At 39.1% G+C, this 27,235-nt stretch overlaps 1 protein-coding gene across 2 annotated transcripts in view; it reads left to right on the top strand.

Annotated features, from left to right (window-relative positions):
• SNX2 (sorting nexin 2) overlaps window positions 1–10,976 on the top strand; it is a 61,453-nt gene extending 50,477 nt beyond the window's left edge. For both annotated transcript variants that reach the window (XM_050945838.1, XM_050945837.1), the window contains exons 11-15: window positions 3,640–3,845; window positions 4,999–5,142; window positions 9,237–9,317; window positions 9,448–9,519; window positions 10,492–10,976. In XM_050945838.1, the coding sequence (XP_050801795.1) occupies window positions 3,640–3,845; window positions 4,999–5,142; window positions 9,237–9,317; window positions 9,448–9,519; window positions 10,492–10,542 (554 nt within the window). In that variant the 3' untranslated portion in view covers window positions 10,543–10,976. The remainder of the gene's footprint in view (window positions 1–3,639; window positions 3,846–4,998; window positions 5,143–9,236; window positions 9,318–9,447; window positions 9,520–10,491) is intronic.
• The last annotated feature ends 16,259 nt before the right edge of the window (window positions 10,977–27,235 follow it).

The raw sequence follows: 27,235 nt of genomic DNA on the forward strand, positions 1-27,235 counted from the left end.
CTTTGTTTTCTCACAAGCTTTGGAAAGGGTAAGTTAAAAGTGTAGAAATATTTACAGAATTGTATTTAGGTGGAAAGTTGAATTATTTTAAACACAGGCCTATCTTTGGGGATCATGAGTGGTCTTGTCTCAAGAACCAGTCTTCGATAATCTATCGTTTCTAATGTGTAATTTGTAGCCTCATTATAAACTCTAGGAAGAAAGCAGAATACTACCTACTTACTCCTGGGGGAATTCTGCACCACAATATTTTAAAACTCTGCATATTTTATTTGTCCAAAATAACACAGTATAATCATGCCAGTTTCAATTATTTTGATAATGTATTTCAAAATACCTGTCAACAAGCATGTCTGTAACGATACAGACTGTTGTCAGATGTGTTGTCAGATGCTGCTGGTGGTGCTCTGCTCTCTCCTTGTTGGTATCACTCGGCTGCCTGCGTGTTCCCTCTGTGTGCTGCCCCAGCTCTGCGCAGATAGCTGACGCAGCAGACCCGAAGAGAACCCCCAATGACCACAGAGTCTAATAAGGTACGAAGGCATGTCGGCCAGGTTTATTGCCGTATTGGACACAACGATAGTTCCCCGTAGATTACTTAGTCTACTGGGCTTACTACTACTATGTGCCCACGGTCAATGGACTCGGCTCAGTTAGTGGCGGGACTTTCCACTGCCCCCTAGGCCGAACAAAGACACTGCCGCAGGGATGCATTCTTATACACAGGTACAAACAAATTACACATCACTCCTAACGTATTGAGGTGCAAGCCCTGTAAGTAGCCAGGTACAACCCCTCTGCGTAGTAAGGTGCCGCCTCTCACCTTGTACATGTTGGTTAGAACAAAACAACTCTATCCATCATATTACCCTTTTGCCCCTGTCATTGGGGTGGGTCAGTCTGTTCCTTGTTAATCTGTGTGGAATGTGCAAGTATGTGAATGTTCTGATATCTAGTGTTCAGTACCTTTTAGGTACGTATCTTCTTGCAACATCAATCCTTTCCTTGCCAGCTTCTGTGAGCAGGGCCTGTCTCTAGCTCACAGCTTAACTTTGCTTTATATTAGCAAAGTCTTGACCATTACTTTAGTTAAGGCCTCAGGCCTCATACTGGGCCTTTATCAGGGCCTGTACTTATTACACAGACAAAAAAAAAAGAATCAGGAAATGTTTTTTGACAAATAGATTCTTTACTAGGCATATTAAGACAGAACTTTGAGTAATTCATTTAAACTACAATACAGAAATGTATTTCCTGAACCTCTCAGAAGCAGTGCTAAAGCTTGGGGGGAATCAGGGGTAATGGAGGAGCTGAGGGAGAGGGGGAAGGAGCCTGGGAGTGAACCTGGAGGGTTGTTAGGTGTGGGTAGGAGAAGTATGGAACAGGGTTTATTTTTGTGGGGGGGATTGTTAGGGAGTTGAGTAGCCTCCCTCATACAGACCCTGGGGCTAACCCCTACCCTCTCCCATTTAGTCAGGCACATCTGCCCCTGTCCCCATGTTGCCCTGCAGCCCTCCTCCCATTCAGCCCCTGCCTTAGTGCTGTCTCCCCGCTTGCTCCCGAGACCAGTACTAGGTTTACAATGGCTCTGGTGGCACCAGGCCCACGCTTGGAAGGGGCCCACAAAGGGTTAATCCATCTCTGGCCGCAGAAGAGTCAGCAACTTCCCAGCGATGACTGAAACTCTCAGCAGCCCAGGAACTGAAGCGCGCAGGTGCAACAGGGACTGGATATTGCAGGATGTACTGAGAATTATAGTTTGAATGTTGCTGTGTTCTGCTGGGGCCCTGGAACCTGCATTGCCAGTTGCGCTATGAGTCTCAGAATGCCCTGCGCCACTCTGCCAGCAAGGAAATAGTCTGGTTCAGGAAGAAGGTTCCTGGCGCTGATCCTCCTGCACCCTCCCTCTCCCATGGGGCACAGGATGGGGGCTCCTGGATTGCTTCCCCACCCCTGTGTCTCCACTGCTCTCCTTGGGTGTGACTCCCAGCGTGCAGCCCCCTGGCAACCCTGATGCCCGGCTGTGGGCTCCTGGGCACTGACTCAATCCTGCAGCTTCATGGCGCAGGGGTGGGGATTGGTGGTCTGTGGCCTTCAGGAGCAGGAGGGGCGGCGACAGCCAGGCTGGGTAGTGCTGGCTGCCATGCCTCCTGCCCGTGGGAATGCCCAGAAATGCATTCCCCCTGCACTCTGAGGAGGGGGCGCAGCACAGTTTTTGGGGGAAAGGGACAGTTGTGGGGCAAGTCCAGGTGCAATGGGGGAGTTGCCGGTGACTCTGGGGAGGGGAGGATAGAAGAAGCAGAGTGTGAAAGTGGGGTTTGATGGGTCAGAGAGTGAGGAGAGTGGGTTGAAGGTGGAGGTTGGGTGGAGGTGGCAGAGGGAGGAGAGTCTGGGTTGAAGGTGGGAGGTTGGCTGGGGGTGGGGGCAGCAGAAAGGAAGGAGATGATAGCCCTAGGGTGAAAGTGTGGGGGTACAGTAGCAGGGAGATTGAGGAAAGCCTTTGTGTGAAAGTGGGGGTTAGTTGGGTGGAGTGAGGACAGTAGGAGGGATGGGAGAAGAGCCCAGATGTGAAGGTTTGGGTAGGGGTTTGAGGCTGGATTGTGGTAGCCTTTGTGGTAATGTGGGTGCATCTCTGTGGCTCTTTCTCCCTGCAAAAAGATGGGCACCAGCAATTTTCCTCCTCACATTCCTCCCTAGTAATTTTACTGTTTCACTTGGTCATGAGGGATAGTGAGGCAAAGGGAGAAATAGGCTAAAGAAACTAGCTTTTTAAAAAGTTTTGTAAACATTATTATATCAAAGTAGAAAATGAAGCTTTCAAAAAAACGTATTTACGAAACATAACTTTGGGTGGAGACGATGATGGTGTGGAGATGCAGATGCAACTCCACTGACTGCTACATTCGGACTTAATATGGCTCATAAGTGTACTAATTAAGAACTTGTGTTCAGGGACCTAAGCAGGCCCTGAGTTCTTAAACAAAAAAGACAAACTATCAAATAATCCCTACCCACACAAATCAAATTCAAGAATATTCTGGGTATATGGATGCTAGCCCAGTTTATCTATGGGCCAGGTGGAGGTCTCAATCAAGTGTGGCTTCAAATATCTTAAGTTTTTGAATAAATGTTTTCATGCCCATCCTGGCAGTATTGCATTTGCTATGGCACCAATGGTGCTGTTGCACCAGGCCCACACTGAGAAGGAACCCACAAATATATTTGGCACCGGCTTCACAAAAGGTTAATCTGGCCCTGCCTGAATCCATGCCCCAGTCTGTCTCCCGGGCCCCCATTCCCCCCCCCCCCGCCACATATTAGCCTTTCTGAACCACAGTCTGAGACTACCCAGCAACCCCATGTGCCCTGCTCCATCCATCCTGTGCCTCCTCACCTGGTCCTGCTGTGAGGAATGCATCCTCTTTGCCTCCCTCTCCACCGGATGGCTGTCCTCTCTCCTGGCTCCACAGCGGACCTCCATGGGCGAAAGGTATAACTGCAGCGTCTCTCCAGCAGAATCTATATTCTTGAAGGGGGAAAAAATCTGCAGGGGGACATGAATTATGCACAGTGGCTCAGACTTCCCCCAGGAGTAACGTCTGAAAAACTTTCACACTGAATTTTACTCTTGTCTTTCAGAGCTTTCAGCCAACACAGCTGCCTTTGCTAAAAGTGCTGCCATGTTAGGTAACTCTGAGGACCACACTGCTTTATCTAGAGCTTTGTCTCAGCTTGCAGAAGTTGAGGAGAAAATAGACCAGTTACATCAAGAACAAGCTTTTGCTGACTTCTATGTGTTCTCAGAACTGCTCGGTGACTACATTCGTCTTATTGCTGCAGTAAAAGTAAGCTCTGTTTTAAAAATGCAACCTGTTTATCTTGCTGCAACACAGGATTTATGTTGAAGGTTGCAGTTTCTTCACAGGCTAAGAATGCATGGGCAATAGAAGGGAAAGTAAATGCAGAACTGTTGCAAGGAGAGCTGTGACTTCAAGCTAGCGTTGAAAATCGCTCGTGAGAAATCCCCCTCTTCCAGTATTGAGGCATCCCACTATATAAACTGTTGTGGAATGTGGATTAATCAAATTCGGGTTCTCCAACATCCCAAACATTGTATACACTTAAATGGAGAATTTATATATGTGAATGATAGTCCTAGGAAGTGTTTACTGTATAAGGACATTGTACTGTTTAGCATGGTGTGCTTATTTTATTTAGGTACATAATATACTAGCTTGTAGTGGAACACAAGAGTTATGGGTCTATACTTTTGTCTTAAAGTTTTTTTAATGTGCCTGGAGGCCTTAATGTGAGATGCCAGAGACAAAAAATATCAAATTTAGCTCTATTAGAACTTAAAAAGCATTGTAGGAGTGTTCAGTGAGGGTGTAAACTGTACTATCTGGTACCAGTAGCTTTTGATTACTGTTGAAACACTCTTTTACATCCTCAACAAGTAAGTTATTTGGATGTATCTTTCAACATTTTATCAGAAGTTGTTTTGGTTTAGAAATTACTTCAAGCTTATGAACACTTAAAACTTAATTCTTACTACTTTGATCTGTTTTCACCAAAACATATTACCGGACAGCTGAGTGGTCTATAAAAGCAAAATTGGTGGTCTAAATGCAAATTCTAACAGATTAGTGTTAATGTACTAGCCCTCCTTAATTGGCAGCCTTGTCAACAGACTTAGGAGAGAGAGAGAGGACTGAACGGGTATAGAGACTAAACTGTATATTCACAGGAGATGGCCTCTTGCATGTATGCCTTAGTCTGTGAATATATAGAATACTTCATTCTGCAATAGTCAGATACCTTTCATAATAACTGTATTAGAAAAATTTAAGACAGTTGGATTGAGAGACATTTGCAAGATATGTGATGCAGAGTAGGTCTTACTCAGTTGTTATTTCCTGTTCTTTAATTTTGCAGCACATTGACGTAGTTAACATGATACTTCAAAAAAAAAAATCTGTTGCATTATTACACTTACAGGGTGTGTTAGATCATCGAATGAAATGTTGGCAGAAATGGCAGGATGCTCAGGTCACTTTACAGAAAAAACGTGAGGCTGAAGCAAAGCTCCAACTTGCCAACAAACCTGATAAACTGCAGCAAGCTAAGGATGAGATAAAGGAGGTAATCATTGAGTTGAACGCCTGACTACCTATTTATATTCTGAAGGCCTAAATTTTCCATTGATTCATTCATCAGCATAATGCACTACTTTTATATGGATTTTTATTTATAAATCACTTACACATTTGCTATTTTCCATGTTTACTGAAATTGTTAAAAGGAATGATATTAATTAAATAAAAATGTGCACAATTGTTACACCAATATGAAATCTGTAAGGTGCTTTTATTCTCTCTTACAGAGTGGGTTGGGGGAGACAAGAACATGGAAAAGTTTAAAAACATTCTTTACCTATTGAGTTAGTTTACTTCTATGCAGTCAAATGATTGTCTGCTGGCTTCTAAAACTAAAATGTATCGCAACAGTCAATTTAAAAAAGACTATCTGAAAACTATTTCCATGTTTTCCTTATTGGTGCAACGTTTCCGCCTATATATATACGTGTGTGTGTGTGTGTGTGTGTGTGTGTGTATATATATATATCTATGGTATAATTTCAGTAAAAGTACTTAAATATAACATGTTGAAGTTTGTCATAATTTATACACTTTTTCTGTCATGCTTCACCAAGGAAATTGAAGAGGTAGGACAATTTTTTCTTTAAATTGAATTAATACACATACTCTAAAAGAGTGTGTACCGGCTTTGTCATCCAATTGTGGGAAAATATCACTGCATAAAAGAGCTTAAAATCTTCAGTTGTTTTGTTTGGCTGCTTCATTGATCACTAATCACAAGCTGGTTTGTCTTTTCTGCACTTTCACAGTGTATTGCCTATTAGACTTGAGGAAGTTTACAGATAAGACTTGGCCTTCTCCACAAAATATTATACCACCCACTGGCTCTCGTGAGTTATTGACTTTTCGGAGAATCGGTGATTGTCCACAGCCATGTTCTCAATGGCTGCTGGACAGTTTGGTGATGTCACTGCCATGCACAAACTCAAAACAGTGAATTACCAAAAAGAGGAAATACTCTATGCCAATTACACCAAAAAAGGTTTTTAAAATATATTGATTTTACACCAACAGAGATGAAGAACAGGGCTGGTCTACTTGGCCCCAAAGCAGGATTCCTTTCTTCCTACTAAGAAGTATTTCTTCACAGGAGAAAGATTTGTTGCAGAAACTACAATTCCAGACATTGATTTAATTGTATTCAGATTATTGAGCCATACTTAAATAGCTAAAAACCACTCCAGAGTGTGCATTAATACTCCTTGTTAACTTCCCAGTCATGATGCTGAAGCCCATGAGGGGCAAGATCCTCACTTGCATCTCACCCCCTTTATACCAGGTAAAAGGACTGGAGTGGCATATAGGGACCCTAAAAGCTCCATTTCCAACCAGGGAAGGATTCCCCTGGAACTGTAGAAAATGGCTGTAAGATTGACCTCCATTGACCTTCTCTTCTCTCCCTCTCCCCTCCCCCCCTTAGTACAGATGGCATGCTGAGCACAGGGCTGGCGGTGGAAGATCTGTATTGGAACTGGGATGCAGTACTGTAGAGATACTAGGCAGTGCTGCAGCTCATAGGTTAGCTCAGGGAGGCTGCCATAACTTGACAGGTCCCCAGGCATGCCTAGGGGCTTGTCTGTCTGAAAAGCTAGTGTGTGGCAAGCTAAGGTAAATCTACAGCTCACTAGCATGCCACACACTTAACTGGTCATGTGGACCATGCTGCTGCACACTGGAGTGCATTGACCTTACACAGCCAGTTACTGTGGTGAGTGTTAGTGCACTATAGATTTACACTCCAGCTTTGTGTGCACTAACTTTTCATCTAGGCAAGCCCTAACTAATGCTGGGGGTCTCTCCAGAGCAGCCCAGGAGAGGGATCGTGCAAAGGTGGCTCAAAGCCAAACACTGCACTCTAAGCTTTGAATTCTGTACTGCACCACTTAGAGACACAGCATAGAATCTTCCCTGAGGTGTACATCAATGGCCTACTGAAGCATGTCCTGTTGTGGCTTATTGCCTATTCATGTCAGAATGGGCATCTGAACAGTAAAGATAAGGGAAATTAGAATAAATATACTTAAATGTTAACTTTTTTTATTTTGCTGTATATTTCCAGCTATAAAACTGTTCAAGCATTGTTCCTTGATGCAAAATATATTGCAGTGCATTCTTTGCTATGGTCTTAATACTGAATATCACCTTTTTATAGAATTATCTGGGGAGAGGGAATAATATTTTCCTGTTGGCAACGTAATATAGATTGATCTTACTAAATTTTTGGTATGTTTGACCTGTTGGTTGGTTTACAGGAAGATGATTGTACCAGGCAGCTGATCCCCATACTTCAGTTACAACTTGAAACTAAATTTGTCAATCTCAGCCTCCGAATGTTTCTTAAAACCTGAAGCCTCTTTGTATGAAAGTGTAATAGGCTGCAAGCATTGAGAATTGCAAGCCTTTTTTTCTATCTTCTCAATTTACAATCAGCAGCAGCTGTGCACATCGTAGCTCAGTTTGTGCAGGCAAGAGAGCAGATTCTGAAAACTGGCTACAGCAGTTATGGACAAGGTACCATACCTGGCAATGCTGTATATTGAGTTCTTTGAAGGGGTCAGCAAACATGTGGACAAGGGTGATCCAGCGGACATAGTGTACTTAGATTCCAGAAAGCCTTTGATAAGGTCCCTCACCAATGGTTCTTATGTAAATTAAGTTGTCATGGGATAAAAGGGAAGATTCTTTCATGGACTGAGAACTAGTTAAAAGACAGAGAACAAAGGGTAGGAATAAATGGTAAATTTTCAGAATGGAGAGGGGTAACTAGTGGTGTTCCCCAAGGATCCATCGTAGGACCAATCCTATTCAACTTATTCATAAATGATCTAGAGAAAGGTTAAACAGTGAAGCGGCAAAGTTTGCAGGCGATACTAAACTGCTCAAGATAGTTAAGACCAAAGCAAACTGTGAAGAACTTCAAAAGATCTCACAAAACTAAGTGATTGGGCAACAAAATCTCAAAAAATATATACTGGCATTAGAAAAGGTTCAGAGAAGGGCAACTAAAATGATTAGGGGTTTGGAACATGTCCCATATGAGGACTGATTAAAGAGGCTAGGACTTTTCAGCTTGGAAAATAGGAGACTAAGTGGGGATATGATCATGAGTGATGTGGAGCAAGTGAATAAGGAAAAGTTATTTACTTGTTCTCATAATATAAGAACTAGGGGCCACCAAATGAATGAATGGGCAGCAGGTTTAAAACAAATAAAAGGAAGTTCTTCTTCACACAGTGCAGTCAACCTGTGGAACTCCTTGCCTGAGGAGGCTAGGACTATAACAGGATTTAAAAGAGAACTAGATAAATTCATGGGGGTTAAGTCCATTAATAGCTATTAGCCAGGATGGGTAAGGAATGGTGTCCCTAGCCTCTGTTTGTTAGAGGGTGGAGATGGATGGCAGGAGAGAGATTACTTGATCATTACCTGTTAGGTTCACTCCCTCTGGGGCACCTTGCATTGGCCACTGTCAGCAGACAAGATACTGGGCTGGATGGACCTTTTGGTCTGACCCAGTATGGCCGTTCTTACGGAGTTTTCTCCATAAGCTAGGGATAACTAGTGATTCTGAACCAGGCTGTATGTGGCAATGAAATATTAATGGCATGCTACTAAGTGTGGCAACTTAAGGTTTTAAAACTTTTTAGGTAATTTAGTTTAATTGGATGCTCCTTTTACAGGCAGTGCCATCAAAGGTTTCACTAAAGGATATTTTAACTGATATAGGAAGAGTTTGCTGTGAATAATGGGCTCTTGCTAACAAAAATTTCAAGTCTGTATAATCAGCTCTAAAGGAGGAGATATTGTTAAATGACAGAATTTTTTCGCATTCCTCCATGTAAAATATAGTTGGATTGACATGGCCACTACCTTGAGTTTCCCTGAAATGTTGCTTTGTCAAATTTAAATTAATACTCTTACTTTTCAACTCCAAGCAAATAGCATTTTGTTGAAATAATATGCTTTCTCTCCTTAATTTATTAGTACTGGTAGATTATAGATAGAACTGTCTGCTTATTCTCGGTATGTGAATGAGTAACATAATGTCTTGTCTTATGCACGTTTTTCCTTTGCCAGTGGGAGACAAAAGTTCAGCAAGGGGAGAGAGACTTTGAACAGATCTCCAAAACTATACGCAAAGAAGTGGGAAGATTTGAGGCATGTATAACTGTTTTACAAATTCAGTGACATTCTCATTTGCTGTAAAGATAGAATAGCAATATGGTATTCTAAAAAATCGGTTATTTACGTTAATCTACCAGAATTAATCTGTTTCATTTATTAACAGAAGGAACGAGTGAAAGACTTTAAAACTGTTATTATCAAGTACTTAGAATCATTAGTGCAAACACAACAGCAGGTAAGCTAAACTTTGTGGAACTCATTCCAGGGGTTTCGTTACTAACCTAAAATGAAGCTCTGATTATGAAAATTTTTCAATTATAAATGATGTTAGTAAAATTTAGAAAAATTAAAAACTGACCTCATTCTAGGTTGGATTTAGAGGAGTGGGAAGGAGACAGAACTACACTTAAATGAGTAGTGATGCTGTCTTTCATCCACGTTACTACTGGTAACCTTTTTTTAAACTTCCCTCGCTTCAGTATATTTACAGGGGGAGAAAAATGCTCCTAGTCCTGTTTTTTCTGTCAGTGATTGACTGAAGTAATTTATTCATGTGTGGATGGGCTGTAGACAGTTTGCTTTTTCTTGCAACAGCCACATTGGACTTGTATGCAAAAACTGTAAGATAATATAGGTACTCTCACTCAGGACACTTGTATGCTTCATAATCTCAAAAGTAAAATTGGAGGCATGGAATTTTTTTAGTCATAGAGTGAAGTGTTTATAAATTATTATGGAAGGAGTGTCTATTTTAGTTTTAGAAATTAAGTGTTTGGATTTTAGTTTATTCACCTGACAGATACAAATGCTGAATGTCGAACAACAATTAAATTATCTTAAGAGTAGGTTCAGTTCCCATGTGCGTAATGTATAAATGCAATTTTGGATGGAAAACCTTCTTTCTCATTACATGTAAAGTATCCTTTCTCCATTTTACATGAATCCAAATTCTTTCAAAGTATCTCACCCCATCACATTTGCTAGAAGTGGAGTGGGAAATCTGCCTAGAGGAGAGCTACTTTTGTAAATATATGCATGCTTATTGTGTAAAGACAAATGACTGAAGTGTCAACTTTTAGAGATTACTCCATAGTAATGAATGGATTTATGTAAACATTATTACTAGGTGCTTTCCTGCAATTGCCATGTTGGCAGAAAATGTGTTTTTGGAAAGTGCTGACCTTTTTTTCTCTTCCTTTTCTTCAAGCTGATAAAATACTGGGAGGCATTCCTACCTGAAGCCAAAGCCATTGCCTAGAAAGGAGAATATTCCAAACCAGAAGACACTTTGGATGTTTGTCCCGGTTAAGCTAAATTCCACAGTGAAATCCCTTTAAAATCATTCAAATAAACCACTATATATTTTATGAATTACCATGTCTTTTTTTATATACTACAGCATTTTATTAACAAGCTGCATGTCCTGACCCTCTTTGAAGTGGACTGTGGCATGATATTCTGCAATATTTTGCTGAATTGAACACTATTGTGTCTTAATACTTGCACTAAAATGTGCACTGCAAGGCCAGAAAGTTACAATATTTTTGTTCTTTACAATACAATATGTTCTGTAGTATGTTTACCTGATCTTTATTAAACAAATTTAATTGCATTGATTAATGTTCACTTACACATTCCTGTACAAAATCATGATTTTGTGATTATAGAAATAAAGGGATGTACCTTGTGAAACATTAGTTATACATTATTTTTACCTTCATTTTTCTATAACATTAATAATTTCGTAGATTACTTGGAAGTGGCAGTTCTAGTAAATGGGAGATAGACTTTTAGAAACCACTGACAGGAATTGTAGTTCTAAATTAACTATTTCAATGAAAAGTTGTCACAAGGAGTTAAGTTTCTATACACTAGCTGCCATGGCAGAATTCAACTTAAATGTTAAAAGGTTATGAAAAATATTTTATTAGTATTCTTGGAAAAAAACTTCTATTCTGATTCCTTTTAAATCCCACTCCTTTTTCTTTTATTTTTGAAACACTTATTTGCCAAGATGGTGGATTCCGAGCTCCTTCTAAAACTAATATCAGTAGAGTGGAGACTGTCTGATGGTGACAGGAGCAGGTGTAAATCAGACTCTTTTTTCAGGAAAAAGTCTCATCTTGCCGATATATGCGTCCCTCATCAGAGATGATCACCTACCTGTTCAGGTACTACAACCATACTGTCCTGATGAAGTTAATGAAGATCAAATCTCGGTCTGATTATCATGTATCTTCTGAGACTGATTACGAGGGAAAAATCTCTTGTTCATATTTAATATTTTAATAATCACAGGGATGAGGCAAGGAACAGGAAAAAGCACGTAAGTAATTTAATTGGGAGTGGACAGTAATAAGTTTAGTATGTTACTTAGTTTTTTAAGAAGGCTATGATTTTTTTATTAGAAAATTAGAGAATTATCTGCATGGAGGATAGATTTTATTTGTGTAGTCTACAAATCTGTGCTCAAGTTTTAATGTTTTGCCTATTTATGTTTAATGTAGGGGTTTAACTACTGACACAGAAGGCGCACAAACTATTTTAGGCTGGTGGTTTTGATTCCTTTCAAGGGAAACATTATTTCACTAGTAATAGCATATAAAAATGCTTGCTCTTCATTTCCAGAGTAGATATTTTAATGCTAAATAGTTATGTCAAACTATCACTAGAAAACATTGTGCATTTCACTACCTCCTACTTACTAAACTCTGATTATAATAATAAGAATGCTATAGACTGTGTATCAGGCCCACAAATTCACGTAGTCCATTCTTGGTTATAAACAAAAAGCAATATTTTTGTAGTTTACATTCTTGAACAAAATGAATGCAAACACTTAACTAATTTTTTTCTTCTCAGCTGATATTTCCTGAATCAAACACAACACAGAGAAACTCTGTAGTTAAATTTTCATTAGTTGGGCAAATTCCATCACTTCAGTCTACCCTTATCTGAGCAGAGCCATCAGCATTATTGGGAGTTGAGGAGGAAATAAATAGGCAAAAAATAATGAGACTATGCAGTTAAAAAAGAGAGAGGTACCTTTGGTGGCCTTATGTTTGGCTTTTTTATAGTATTTTAAATCTAACCAAGTCTAGAAGAAATACTAAACTTTAAATCCTATCTCATATAAGGTTAGAAAACCCTCTTACATTGGAGAAAGTCCAGAGAAGAACAACAAAATGGTTTAAAGGTCTAGAAAACATGATCTATGAGGGAAGATTGAAAAATTGGGTTTGTTTAATCTGGAGAAGAGAAGACTGAGAGGGGACATAAGTTTTCACATACATAAAAGTTTGTTACGAGGAGAGAGAAAAATTGTTTTTCTTAACCTCTGAGGATAGGACAAGAAGGAATGGGCTTAAATTGCAGCAAGGGAGGTTTAGGTTGGACATTAGGAAAAACTTCCTAACTGTCAGGGTGGTTAAGCACTGGAATAAATTGCTTAGGGAGGTTGTAGAATCTCCATCATTGGAGATTTTTAAGAGCAGGTTAGACAAACACATGTCAGGGATGGTCTAGATAATACTTAGTCCTGCCATGAGTGGAGGGGCCTGGACTAGATTACCTCTCGAGGTTCCTTCCAGTCCTATAATTCTATGATTATTTGGCCTACGTAATATAATTAAGGGCTAACAGTGTCTCATGTAGTGCCAGTACATAAAATAACCTTTTCTCTGAGAAGCTTACAATCTAAAAATGACAACATCATCACTTCTGCTTAACCATATCAGAAGTAATATACCTGGACTGTCTCCCGTGGTGAGGAGTTGCTCACAAGTCTTCTATAACATTAACATCTAGGCTGAACTCCCTCCTACTTAGCTCTATAATAACTACCTTTTCACTAAACGTTTTCCCCACTCCTCTCAGCATCTTTTAGTAGCTTCAGTCTTTGCATGCCTATTAATCCCAAGATTTGTACAGTTTTTACTGCCCCTCTTGTGTTTTCAGGCTTTCTTTCATATACATATTCAACTTGAAGGTTTAATTAGAGATACATCTGGTATCATTGTAACGTTCCAGGAGCCATCTGTCTGGCTGTATAGTCTCATCTCCCTAGTTCAATGATCAATATTAGAGAAATATTTTTTCACACTAATATCATCCAAACTTCATATTTAGTCTGCTAGCCATGTGTCAGTTGTAGTTGTGCAACCTTCCCAGTTTTTTTCTGTGTACTGAATCGCCTCTCTTTGAACATGGCAGTCTGTTCTAAACTTTCCTGGTCATTTTGCATTAGTTGTCTTCTGTTGGCTATCCATCTGACATTTTGTTGTTGTTACTTGTAAATTTTGATTTCTGTTGCATGCCTGTTCTAATACTGACCCCGATGGAATTTCATTAGGTATAAGACTCACTATTTGGAGGATTTATTATGGATTACTGTTCCAATTTATAACTGACTGTTTTTTTTAATCTAGCTATATAAAAGACAAATGAGATGTAACATCATATCATGTTTGGTAGTGGTGTCCATGTAGTAATCTTCATCCTGATAATAGAATGCATTTATCTTGCACCACTGAATAATTCCCCTGTACTCTTCCCACTAATCTACCTTTTCCAGGACTGACACTGAAACTTTTGAAATGTATTGGTTGTATGCATTATAGGGCCAGCATTGTCTTCCTTCTGTGTTTGTACAACACCCATCAGAATGGGGCCTCTGCCTTATTAAGGCATTTAGGCACTACCATATCATAAATACTTAATAATATAAAAGAGGTAGTATACATTTTAGTTAGCACTCACTTAGGATGACTTTGACTTTGCCACTCCTGAATAGTCTAGTCATTCCAAACAGAAGCTGATCAAGCCTTTATAACAAACTGTTCATAATATTCTCATGTTACAGGAACGTGATAGAAAATTGTTTAACTTGATATAGTCATCAGTTTAATAATAGAACTGTTTAGTGTCCCAAACTTTTGTTGTCAGGTTAAATCCTTACTGTGTACTCCGATATCCTGCCTAGAATATTTTCCTTCCTCTTTTTTTCTGTGCTTTTTTAAAAGCTCACTATTCCATCTGTATCTGCCAGGACACTTGAGTAAAGTTCCTTTGTCTTCAGATGGAAATAGAATAGTGAACTTCTTAGTGTAGTTACTTAGTGTATACTTAATTTGATGGTTCATAAATATAGCAATTTGTCTCCAGCTGTGACAGGAATCAGCTTCCTCACTTGGTAGCTGGGATAGAAGAACCTATTTCAAAGACTTGGACTATCCACTGCACGCAGCTGCTGTCCAGTTTATTGAGACATCTGCAACCCAAGTGTTCCACCTTTCACACAATACCTGATGTGGAGCTGGTTGAAAACTTTCCAACCAAATATTTTCCATTAGAATATGCCAATTTGATGGAACCCAGGCTGGGGAATGGTGGGCTTCCCAGCTATATTTTTGTTTTATTATATCATTTTCATTAGGAAATTACCGGTTATCAAAACAGTTAGCATACCAATTACCAATTTTAATAGTAATGAGCAATTATCAGAATACCAATCATCAATTTTATGTAACAAAATATGAAATAACTTAAAATAAGTCAGAATGCTTTGTCGTGTCATAATATATTAGCTGAAATATTTCAACTTTTATTGTAAACTGATATATAAAAACACAAGTCACATGAATAGTAAAAACTAAATTATTCTGATTTTACTGGAAAAAATTTTTTTGATAAGGCCACATCAAAATGTCACTTTGACTTTTCAAAAACAAAACTAATTTAGTTCTCCAAGAAATTTTGTTGTTCTCATCCTGAAGAAGAAAATTCAAAATTTCAGAATTTCCTATAGAATAGGAATTCTAGTTTCCAGCCAGCGCTAGCCTGACATCATATGGATGACCATCCAATCTGGCATATGGAGTCCTGCTTTCACTGCACAGGATTGCATTAGAGTAGACCTCAGCTTACCACATGGACTCTCTGTGCTCCTGCTATAGATAATCCAGTTGAAATTCTCTGAAGAAAGTGATTCCATCCTTCCTCCCATAGATGTTCTCATCTCCTTAGTCAGTCTTTTAAGATCCATCAATAGGAAGCCATGCAAGGTAGTATGAGCTTATCCTCTTATTTCTAGATACAGCTGGCCCTGGGCTCTCCAAACACACAATTCAATGGTGTGTCTCATCTGATGCTCTTATTGGTGCCTCACATGGGGTATGGTTGTCGTTTTCTCATGTGTTCCTGCATCAAAAACTGCACACTCTGCTTCAAGACTGTGGGTCCACTTCATTGCATATGGCTGTTGAGGAACGGATTGCTCAAAGAGAGGAGTGAAGTGGTCAGAATGAGAGCCAAAAAAGATTAAGAAACTGCATTTTTAAATGGACTGAAGAGGAATGTTGTGTCTCCTCACTTGGTATTTTTTGGTATTTCCACAATGAGCAAACCTTTGAAAAATTCTAAAAACCAGTTGAAAGACAACTTCATATCCTTTTATGTGTTGTGAGTTATGATGTGAGACTTGTAAAGAGAGTGCATGTGGTGAATGAATCAGCTGTAGGTTTAATTCAAAACTGTAAGCACCTGTAGAAGTGTATGGAGCTGAACTTCAGAAGCTCATATTTCCTTCAAATGAATATGGAGAAGGGAGTTCCCACTTGCTGCTAGTGCCTGGGGACAGTATTTTGTCAGGCAAGTCTAAAAGAATGGTGGACTTGGGCACAGGCAGTTCCAGTGACACTTTTAAACTGCAATGTGGCATCCACAGTCTCCAACAAGCCTCTTTTGACCCTATAAACACTGAACCCATTTCTGCTGCTGGTTTTCTCCACCCTTACAGTTGATCATACTTCCCGTTTGTTATTGTTCATTAGCAAAGAATTTCTCTTGTTTTGCCCCTTTAAGGGCAGCAGTATGGACTCAGGAACTTCATTGAACTCTCCTTTTGAGAGAAATTGCAGAAGGCAAGCAAAGATACTTAAGAATGGGCACTGGCAACATCTGTGGGATTATGCTGCACAGCCTGGGTTTTATTTAGCGAATTTTCAAAACTGAATTATATAGCCATTTGTATTATCATATAATTGTGTTAAACATGGGGCTCTGACTACATCTGATTTTTTTGATTGATCTAGAATGTCAAACTCTTCCCCTCTTTAGGACCTTCTCATTTAAGGTTTTTATTAGCTATTGGGTCTTCTACCAGTTTAGTCAGTGATTAACTCGAGCTGAACATCTATCTTAGAAGCTTATATGCAAAGCTTTATCCTTGTGACACCACTGCAAGGATGTAGGGGAAGTATTGTTATTTTTGTTTTACCGATGGGGAGCTGAAGCACAGAGATTGTTACTTGCTCAGCATCATGCAGGAAGTCTCTGGTAGAGCAGGGAATTGACCCCATATTTGCTGAGTCCCAGGATAGCATTAGGAATCTTCTCTCTCTCCAAAAACAAAACATTATATATTCATTTGAGCAGATGACTATGTCTAGCTTCTGTTTTCCTCTTTGCTCTGTGGTTCATAATCTCGCCAATAGATTTGTTTGCCCTCTCCTTGCGAAAAGTTTGTTGTTCCCACTTACTGAAAGTGGATAATATGGCAATTTAAGATTGTGACCATTTGAGTACTCTCCAAATATTTTTAGTGATATTTTTCTCAGTGTGTTTGCTTGCTGAAGGGACAAATGAAAAGACTGTACATTTATTTAGCCCCTTTCAGTCTTAGGTTGCATTTTTTGATGGCTAGTTGATAACTTAGTTTTGACACTGAAAGGCAATGTTATATTGCGTAGCTCTTTAACGAGCTCTTCTTTTAGCCAGATAGTTTTATCTTTCTTATGTATTTAAGTTTGAATAATTGCTATTTTGAGGTTCTTTTTAAACTCCCACCTCTTCTCCAACATGTTCTTTTGCCCAATTTATACTGCCTATTTTTATTTAATGTCTTCCAGCGGTTACCTCTTGCAACCCTTCTTTGCACTGTGTACATTCTCTGTTTGTGGTTATTTGCCCTCCAACTTCCTCCAGACTTAAAATCTGTTACCACATCTTTGCATTGCATTATACTTCCCGCTGTTTCTTATGTAATACTGAGTCTGAAGTTTTGATTTCTCTTTTTCCCCACCCCTAACAGCTGCTATGGAACTGTTATAACACGTCAGCTCTCCCATAAATTTTTCTGACCAGAGGTGAAATCTTGGCCCTATTGAAGTCAATAGCCCAACTTCCATTGAATTCAGAGAGGCCAGGATTTCACCCCAAGTGTTTTTCTACATTATAATCCTTTTCCTGTTGCTTTAATACATAAACTTTGGCTATTTCCACCTAACATCTAGTGTATAAATATATGTATCTTTTTTCTAAATACTGGATCTGTCAACAGCTCTTGGATTTTGGAGGTAGTTTTGCACTTTTCTAGGGTACAGTGAGGTTGTGTGTTGTCTTGTCTCATGTTTTGTAGTATAGCACGTTAAAATATTACTGAGTGTGGTTGAGTAGACAATGGAGGATAAGTAGGTACTGACTTTAAACAGTAAACATATGCATTGTTGTGGTTGCAGAAGTTTCCATTAGTAATTCCTCTTTACATACTCAAATTATTTGGAAAGTAATCTTTGGACTTCATGCTTTTTGTGCCTCTTCTCCACTTTACTCCGACTTCCACAAGATTTCAATTGAATTCACTTATTTGTGAAAGGACATAGGAAGTTATTTTGTAGTGCAATAAATAGTTTTTCCAGGGTATATTTAAAATATTGTGAGTAGTTTGTGCTTTGTAAAGTCTGAATACTTGAATGTAAAATACAAAAATTACGGATATTTCAAAATGACACAGTACATACGTTTCTACTGTTTCCTGTGTATTTCGTAAAGAGAGATGCAGCTATTTGCAGTTAAATGCTTATTAAATGACCTCAGGTAAAAATGACAACAATCCCATAAATACTGTACTTTCCCTTCTTCCTGCTCCCCGCCAAATAAAAGCTACAATGACTTAAAAGAACGAGCAGAAGTATGGACTCATTTTCTGTTCCCACCTCTGCCCCAGGCTGCCCATAATTTCCATTAAATACTTTCTAGCATCTTACAAACATCTTTCCTCTGAAATAGATCTCAGTTTTGCAGCTAAGGAAATAAGGCGCAAAGGCTGTGTAAATAGTTGCTCAAAATAATACAAGTTAGTGCAAGAAACTGGATGACAGCCCAGTTCATGCCTAAATCATTATATCACAGTGCCTCCTACCCAAATCACTTATAACATCTTTTTCTTGGTAAAATAGGGATACTCCCAGCTCAGAGAAACCTCTTCCTTAGCTGCCTTTTTATTGACATGCTTATTTTGCATTCTTTTGTGCAGGAATGCAAAAGACACTGTGCAACAAGTGTGGGTTTAGGACTTGATGCTGACAGCGGTAGGGAAGGAAACTTAGATCTGCAGAAAAGAGTGGAAATTAGTGCTATACTCCCCATTAGCATCACACTGGTGCAGTGATATGCTTGTGCAGTTTTTCAGAAAAAATCATGTCATTTCTTGCACAAGCAGAAGAAGGTAATAAATGTATGGCTCTGAGAATTCACTATAGACTCACCCACATGGTAGAATGGAAGTCGCCTGCCCCTCATATAAGAAAAAACATTACATTAAATTTAAAATGCTGTAAGAGCAGTAAGATTAGGGTGATGTTTTCGTTGTCTCTTCTGCAATTTCAGCTAATTTGACTTTGAATTTGAAGAAGTTAACCAATCTCTGAATTGAGACAGCAATACCAACTTTATTCATTAACGGGAGTTTTGTTTCTGTGATTAAACTTGAAAAATATTCTCTCTCCAAAATCCAAATGTCAAATTTAGGGTTCACTCTTCCATCCCGTCTTCTAAAACCAAATTGTTCTCTTATGTATATTGTATCACCTGGATTATTTGAATTAAACATTGTGGTAATGATTTATCAAATGAGTAGAGCCTTCTATTTTCAGTGATAGAATAGCTTTCTCTGACCATCCACCATCTTGCCTGAACTTTTTTCAAGATTTCATTACTCCAGATTTAACCACAAAAAATCCAACTCCAAATCAGATGACCTATGGTCCATAAGCAAGCCCCTACTTTGATTTTTAACAAAGAAATAGTTACTCTTAGCCCTAGTGCTTCCAGGTATAATTCAGGAGACCAAAGGATTGTTCTGGGTCCAAATTAGAGCCTCATTTGTTTGCTTGAATTCAAACTTGTATTGTCATCCCAAAGTACAAGGAAACAACTAGTTGTTAAAAAAATTCTTAATGAAAATCAGGCTTGGACCAATAAACATACCTTTGAATTACTTGTGGCCATGATTCATTGAAAGATATTGGTGAACCAGTACAATACAGTTTGCAGATATATCAGCTGGAACACTAGGTCAGTCCTGTGCTTGAATGAGGTCCATGATGTTGATTTCATTAGCACAGCCAGTTTGGCTAAGTTTCTTACTTCCCAGGGTCAAGAACTCCCAAAAGATTTTTTTTAAATTTGGTTTAAATTACAAGACATGACTAGGAGTCTAAGGAATCTTGCAAAAGGTCAGGAGGAGAATGTCCTCTGACATCAAAGGGTGGAGGTTGTAAACCATTATTTGATCTTTTTAATAATCTTCCAAATTTTCAGACAACTTTTATGTGAAGATTTGACATGTCCATTAAGCAGCTGCTGCTTGTTGTTATGGTATTTTGCTTTAATTTGTTTCCCAGCCTTAAAATTTGGCACATAATTCTGTGATGTTGTCCAGGGAAAATATAGAATAAATTGAGACGTACATTTTTGGTTAAGTCAAAGCCATTTTATTTTGTTTGTAATGCTTGGAAATAACACATAAAGGAGTTGCAAATGGGATACGTGCAAACAGCCAAACACAGCAGCTTTTTGACTGCTGTCTGACTAGACAGCACTTTAACGCTGGCTTGGATAGCTGCTAATTTAAAAAAAGAAAAAGGCCTTTAAGACAAATTGTCAGGATAGACTTGGGACAGTCATCCTGCTGGTTACATATAAATCTCTCATGACCAGAAATAAACTGCCTCATACAGTTTTCAAAGAACATTTAGAATTTCATTTACCCAAATTATACTTCAGTACAGAAGAACTTTTGTGATGGTTTTGTAGGCTGCAGGGATTATTGTCATCAATCCATGTGGTCCCTGCTACTGTGCACTAAAAGTTTCGTGGTATGTTTTGACATCAGTTGGACCTGCTGGGTCAGAACAGTTGATCAAAATATTGTAGCCTAGGTCCTTGTGGGAGTGCACTCAGAGACACCAGAATGGAGACAGAGATGCAACTAGTCTGTAACAGTGACAGAACTTACTCTACTCCAAACCAAAAGTTTGTTTGAACTGTTGAGAATAGCTGAGTATTCAATGCTGTGAATCTGTCATTATTATGAATTTATGACCAAGGGATTTTTCTACTTGGCATGATGTCTGAAACACATTTATCAGCAAGGGATTTCAGTTATCCAGACAAAAGATCTGGCCAATATCTTTCTGCTGCTTTGCTTCAAGGCTGAAAAAAGACATGCATATTCCTAGCCCATTGCAGTTTATTTCAGGAGATACGAGGCTAAGATTGCAGTACTTGAAAGGCTAGCAAAGAAATGCTAGCATTAGCTTTGTACGCAGCCTTAAGAAAAACTGTAGCTGTAAAAACATATCACATCATCTAGCTATAAATATGTGTATTGCCAACTATTTAAAAATCTTAATAAAGAAAGGGAACCTGCCATCTTGTTTCCAGCTCATGGTGAAATCTGTGTAATTTAAAGTTTTAATGATCTGAGCAAACAGTTCCTCATATCCTATATGCAAAAATTCTGAATCATGACAGGAAGAATTGAACTTTCTTTACTGTAAATAGCATATGATGTACTACGTCTCCCTTCCCAAGTGTAAGGTTAGTGGGATCTGATCCTGGATGGTCCAGAGTGCCGTCAGCTCCAGGAGTTGAAGTTGATGGAGCTCAGCAAAATTAAGCCCTGGTAAATCTGTTCTTCTCTGAGAGTGTGTATTCCAAGTAATAGGATTCAGCCCCTTTAGCACTGAACTGCAAATGTCAAGAGGCATTTTGTGAATACTATCATTGCTGTGGACAGACCATAAAGGATGATAGTGAAGTGATTTGATCCCACACAGAACTGGAGATACTTCACATTGGGCAGGTTTTACTGCTACATGGAAGCAAGTATCCTTTAAGACACAAGCTGCATACCAGTCCCCTATGGACAGGGATGGGTTAATGTACCCTGATGACAATATTCTGAACTTGAAAGTTTTTATATCTGTTGGGGTTTCTGCTATCCAGGACCGGTTTCAGACCATCTCCTTGCTTAAGTATTAGGAAATATCTGGAGTAAAACCCCTTTGGTGCTGCACAGGAACTTCATTTATAGCACCTTTATGAAGAAGGGAGCTTAACCCTCCAATAGGAGTTTCTTGTGAAAATCCCCAGAAGACAGGGAAAGTGAGGGGGCCTGGTATCTGATATCCACTGCTCTGCAGGAATCTTGAACAAACAATGAAGAAAGAAAGAAAGATGAGCCCTAAACCATAGGGGGAGAAGTGGTGCAACTCTTTAGCATCCCATCAAAACTGGAGTTGGTGGCTGGGATGATATACAGCAAAGGATTCTTTTTCTATGTTGTGTTCTTCTTACAGGAGCCATTATAGAAAAGGCCAGAGGTTGATATTGCCTCTGAAGTAGGGTACTCTGCTGTTACTGAACAGCTGGAGATTGGCTTTAGAAAGGCTATGTAATATGGCTTTTTTTTTTTTTTTTTAGCAGCAGATCCAAATGAAGAGAGTCCCAGAGATGGAGCTGCAACTCTCAGACTTGATCTTTTCCAAAGTGTTATCTGACTTGTAACAAAAAAGGACAGTGCCCTAAAAGGGTAGGTTCTCAATTAGCTTCTAAGAGTCTGGTGCAATGCCCAGTGCTCAGAGCCAGGAGTATCTTCTCAGAGCTATACCAGTGGTCATAACATTGAACTTGAGGTGTCATAAGCTGCCCTCAGAGCATACCTGGCTACTGTCCTTCCCTCAGTAACCAGTCACTTTGCAGCTTCTTTTTGCTCTTCAGGTAAATAATCCAAGATGGTGTTTGTCATAAACAGATAGTTAAGGGTTAATGTCTCTCTTACCTGTAAAGAGTTAACAAGCTCAGTGAACCTGGCTGACACCTGACCAAAGGATCAATCGGGGGACAAGACACTTTCAAATCTTGGTGGAGGGAAGTCTTTGTTTGTGCTGTTTGTTTGTTCTTTGTTCGCTCTTGGGGCTAAGAGGGACCAGACGTGCAACCAGATCTATCTCCATTCTTTCTAAAACAGTCTCTCATGTTCATAAGAGTAAGTACTAGCTAGAAAAGGCGGATTAGTTTTATGTTTGTTTTCTTAATTTGCAAATGTGTATTTTGCTGGAAGGATATTTTACCTTTGTTTGCTGTAACTTGTAACTTAGGCTGGGGGGAGGCAGTCCCTCTAGTCTGTCTATAAGCTGAAGACCCTGTAAACATTTTCCATCTTGATTTTACAGAGAGAATTTTTGACTTTTTCTTTCTTTAATTAAAAGCTTTCTTTTTTAAGAACCTGATTGATTTTTTTTCTTGTGTAAGACCCAAGGGGATTGGGTCTGAACTCACCAGGGGAGTGGTGGGCGGAAAGAAGGGGGGGAGGTTAATTCCTCTCTGTTTTAAGATTCAAGGAGTTTGGATCACAGTGGTCTCTCAGGATAACCCTGGGATGGGGAAAGGAGGGGGAATGGTTTATTTCTCTTTGTTTTAAGACCCAAGGGGTTTGGGTCTTGGGTCCCCTAGGGAAGGTTTTGGGGGACAGGAAGTGTACCAAAACACTATATTTTTCGTTGGTGGCAGTGCTATCTAAGCTAGAAATTAAGCTTAGAAGGGTACATGCAGGTCCCCACTTTTTGGACACTAAAGTTCAAAGTGGGAATAATACCTTGACAGAGTCCCATAAAGTGCAGAAGTATCATGACATAACTGCTGGACACTTTTCCACACAGGAGTCTAAGGTGGTAGAGGAATATATCTTTCTTCTACCTGCATCCAATTTACACTCTTCCCTATGCAATGGAGCAGGCAGGGATGTTCTGCTACCTTCAGACACTTCCTGAGCTGTAAAATAAACCCACATAGATTTGGTCCACAGAAGAAGAAAGAGAGGTTACGTACTGGTAATTGTTCTTCAAGAGTGGTCTCCCACTACACACTTGCGGTCATCTGTGTCTTGGAATTTTTTGTATTGCAGCCTTGAGAGAAATAACTGAGGAGGCCTGGCCGGTGAGTTTCCTTCTATAGACACATTCAATTATGCCATCCTAGCACAAAACCTTGTAGCTGTCCCCACCCACACAGGCACAGCTTTTCTATACAGCAATTTGTGAGGTGCTGAATCCTATTAGTGTGAATGCCCAAAGGCAACTTTCAAAGAACAACTGTTACCAGTAAGTAAACCTCTTTGTCTTCTTTCTTAAAATCAATAAATCTGCAGTTTTAAAGTGCTGTTCTGCTCTGAAAACTGACTGTAAAAATAGCACCTTTTCATCCAACCAATTGGGTATTCAAAGTCTGGCTTGCTTTACTGACTAAAATAAGATATAGCTATTATTCCTATTAGCATAGCCAGTAAGGGTATGGAAGACTGAACTGGCATCTGTGAGTCATATACCAACAATATTGCTGAGTAAATTCAGTCTGCAGAATCTTTGTTAGGCTCTGAATTAGCAGGCTCATACTTGACTTTCAGGGTCTAGGCCTAGTTTGTAGGGCTAGCATCTACAGCAGGAGGGAAATAAATCTTCATGCTAAAATCAGCAGCTTTGATCCAGAAGCCAATGCAAAACATTGACTATTGAATTACCCAATGCCATTTTTTAATTAAGAGTAGAAACTCATTCTTAAAAGGGCCTGTTCATTCTCAACAGATGAGCATTGGAAAGCTGTTACCTTGTTTCTGGTTCAAAAATATTGGTGTCCCTAATTGGCCCATCAATCCTTCACCCTTTTAACTATTTTGCTTTAAAAATCACTAGTGGGACTTATATATTTTAATATAGGCATGTCCAAAATTAAGCTATTGTACATCTAACCCATGTTTTTGCATTGCAACATTTAGTGGTGTAAATAAGGGAAGGAACAGTGAAGGATACACAATTTCCTCTTTTTTTGTTTTGGGGTACTTTTTTTCTACAGACTGACCACAACCAGGTAGGGTGACTCAGCTGGATAGGCTAGAATCACCCAGAAATTGGGTGTGGTGGGCACAAGGTGTGCTCATCGGTTGTTTGAAACTACTTAGGTGGCTTCCATTGTAGGCAAGTTGCTTGACAGTGCAAATCCAGAAAATGGAAACAATGAGAACTCAAGAGGTGGGAAAGGAGTTTATAATAAGAGTGTGCGCCTGCTAAATTGGTGGATTCAGGAATACAGGAGCTCAAGGATCAGAAGGGTCTACTGTAATGATTGTGTTCCGGGGACTTTCAGTTTTGTTGGATTAAACTGCAGGTTCTCCGTGGAGAAGAGGACAACGACTAGAATTTGTTCTGGGCTATGCACATTGCAGACTGTTGTTGCAAAGACTCAAGGGAAGTTTTGTAGGAGGCTGTGACACTATCATTTGTTTCCCAACTTTGAGAAGTTAGAATGCCCTGACATGGACTTGGACACCATTCCACAGAGATTGAGAAGGGTAAACCGTCCCAGAGAAGATTCCTAGGGAAGCTGTATGTATGTGTGCATCCATAATTACGTTTTTGCATTTGAACTTACGATAGTAACAAGTACTAAAACTTGGGAGAACATCCTCAACCGCAAAAGTGTTGTCTGTAAACAAGTTATTGACGATATTCACAAATGTTTCAAGGGTTACAAGTAAATTGTTATGTATTTAGTAATATTTTCCTTTAGAGATTGTGTTGCTCTCCTATCAGTATAGTATTGTAGTTACTATATACTGATATATATCAGAGTCCTGAAAAGACTAAATTTCTGAACTGTGCCATAGCAGAGAGAGAAGCTGAGGTACAGGAAAGGGGAAAGAAACATTATATCCAACATTAGTATAGCACTTTCTCCACATGTTACATGTGGTTATTTCTAAAGTAAACAGATAATTTCAGATGTGAAGGCCAATGCCACAAAGATTAATACAATGCTCAAATTATTTAAGATGTTACTATGCTTTTTGGTTCAGGAGGATCTTCATAGTATCTTCATTCAATGTAAATGGAGAAATAAGAATCCCAGAGTGTATCTCCATTCACTTCAGGCTGTCCATGATTTGTATTCTTTTAAGTTTTAGCAGTGCAGGTCATATAAATTATGTCCTTTTGGCTTCCTGTTCCCTAAATGTGTTGCTAGTAGTAAACCAAGACAATTTCAGGTCTGTCAGCCATGTGGAGAAACCCTGATTTTTATGTTAAATTAGAATGCTAAAGCTTTGCATGCTAATGATGGTATACTGTGAAAACTGAATACTTAATATTCCAAAATATATTAATGCCTCTTGCTCAAATTCTGCTCACCATATAATTTTCTTTCTTCCTCTTGGCTGATGATATACCATTGAATTTGCAACTGGATTAATGTCTCAAAACCACTTTTCTCATTAGTGAACTGTATTGCTCTTGGGAGGAAAATAAAGTAGCCTTTCTGTTGCTTTTAGGAGAAAGAAAGGTAGCCCTTCTAAATTATCAGTAAATGACTGACAAACCACAGATAATGCCATGCAACAAAACTCTTGTAGTAGTTTCACCCTGGTGTAATAACTCTGACATCAATTGAATCATTTATGTTGTACGTCATTTGAGATCAGAATAAAACTTAGAAGTCAGTTATAGGACTTTCAGGGCTTAACATTTCTGAAGAATCCTGGATACCATAAAAATTATTCTCATTAAGGTATCTTATACTGCTAAACTTGGGGACTGTTTAGATTTGTTACACAGCTTACCTTTTCCATTGCTGTGTGTTTAATATCTGAGGCTGGAAAAAATTGGATTAAATTAGCTACAATATAAATCCTCCCAAATACCTCAGTAGCAGGTAGCGCATACTGGATGGGAATGGATTTCTGTCAGCCCGTTCCTCCACCATCATGAAGTGGCACCAGACTTGCTCTATATCAGGGGAGGCAACTTATGGCATACGTGCCAAAGGCAGCACGCGAGCTGATTTTCAGTGGCAGTCACACTGCTCGGGTCCTGGCCACCAGTTTGAGGGGCTCTTCATTTTAATTTAATTTTAAATGAAGCTTTTTAAACATTTAAAAAACCTTATTTACTTTATAAACAACAATAGTTTAGTTATTTATTATAGACTTATAGAAAGAGACCTTCTAAAAAAAGTTAAAATGTATTAACTAGTATGCGAAACCTTAAATTAGAGTGAATCTATGAAGACTTGGCACACCACTTCTGATAGGTTGCTGACTCCTGCTCTATAGCCATTGCTACAGCTTCTAGTCTACAGTCCAGTACATAGTTCAGGTACTACCATTGTACAGAGGAGAATGGCCAATAAATTTGGCAGCCTAGATTTCAGGTGAGTGCTTACTGTGTATTGTTATATTGTGTAGATGTTTAATGTGTAATATTTAAATATTTTTATCCTAGTTTTGTCTTTGACTTTCCTGGTCACAGATCTTTCCTTCCAGAGCAAAGTGTAAAACACACTTCAGGTTAGCTTTTCCACAACAAAGGAAAGAGATAGAGGGGATAAATAAAGAGGTGGCTCACTAGATCGTCTTACTAAGGGAACTTCACACATGGTCATCTTGGAACTGAGATATAGTGGTAGATGTGGTATGAATACTTAGATCATTTACTTTGATTTGTTTGAAAGTTACTAGGGGTGGGTTTTGGTTTTGGTTTGTTTTTTTTGCAACAATATTTGTATTTGTATTTCAATTTTTTATTTCATTATATAGAAACCAGAGCCCTGAAAGGACATAG

Source organism: Gopherus flavomarginatus, chromosome 3 (assembly GCF_025201925.1).
Source record: "Gopherus flavomarginatus isolate rGopFla2 chromosome 3, rGopFla2.mat.asm, whole genome shotgun sequence".
NCBI lineage: Eukaryota > Metazoa > Chordata > Testudines > Testudinidae > Gopherus > Gopherus flavomarginatus.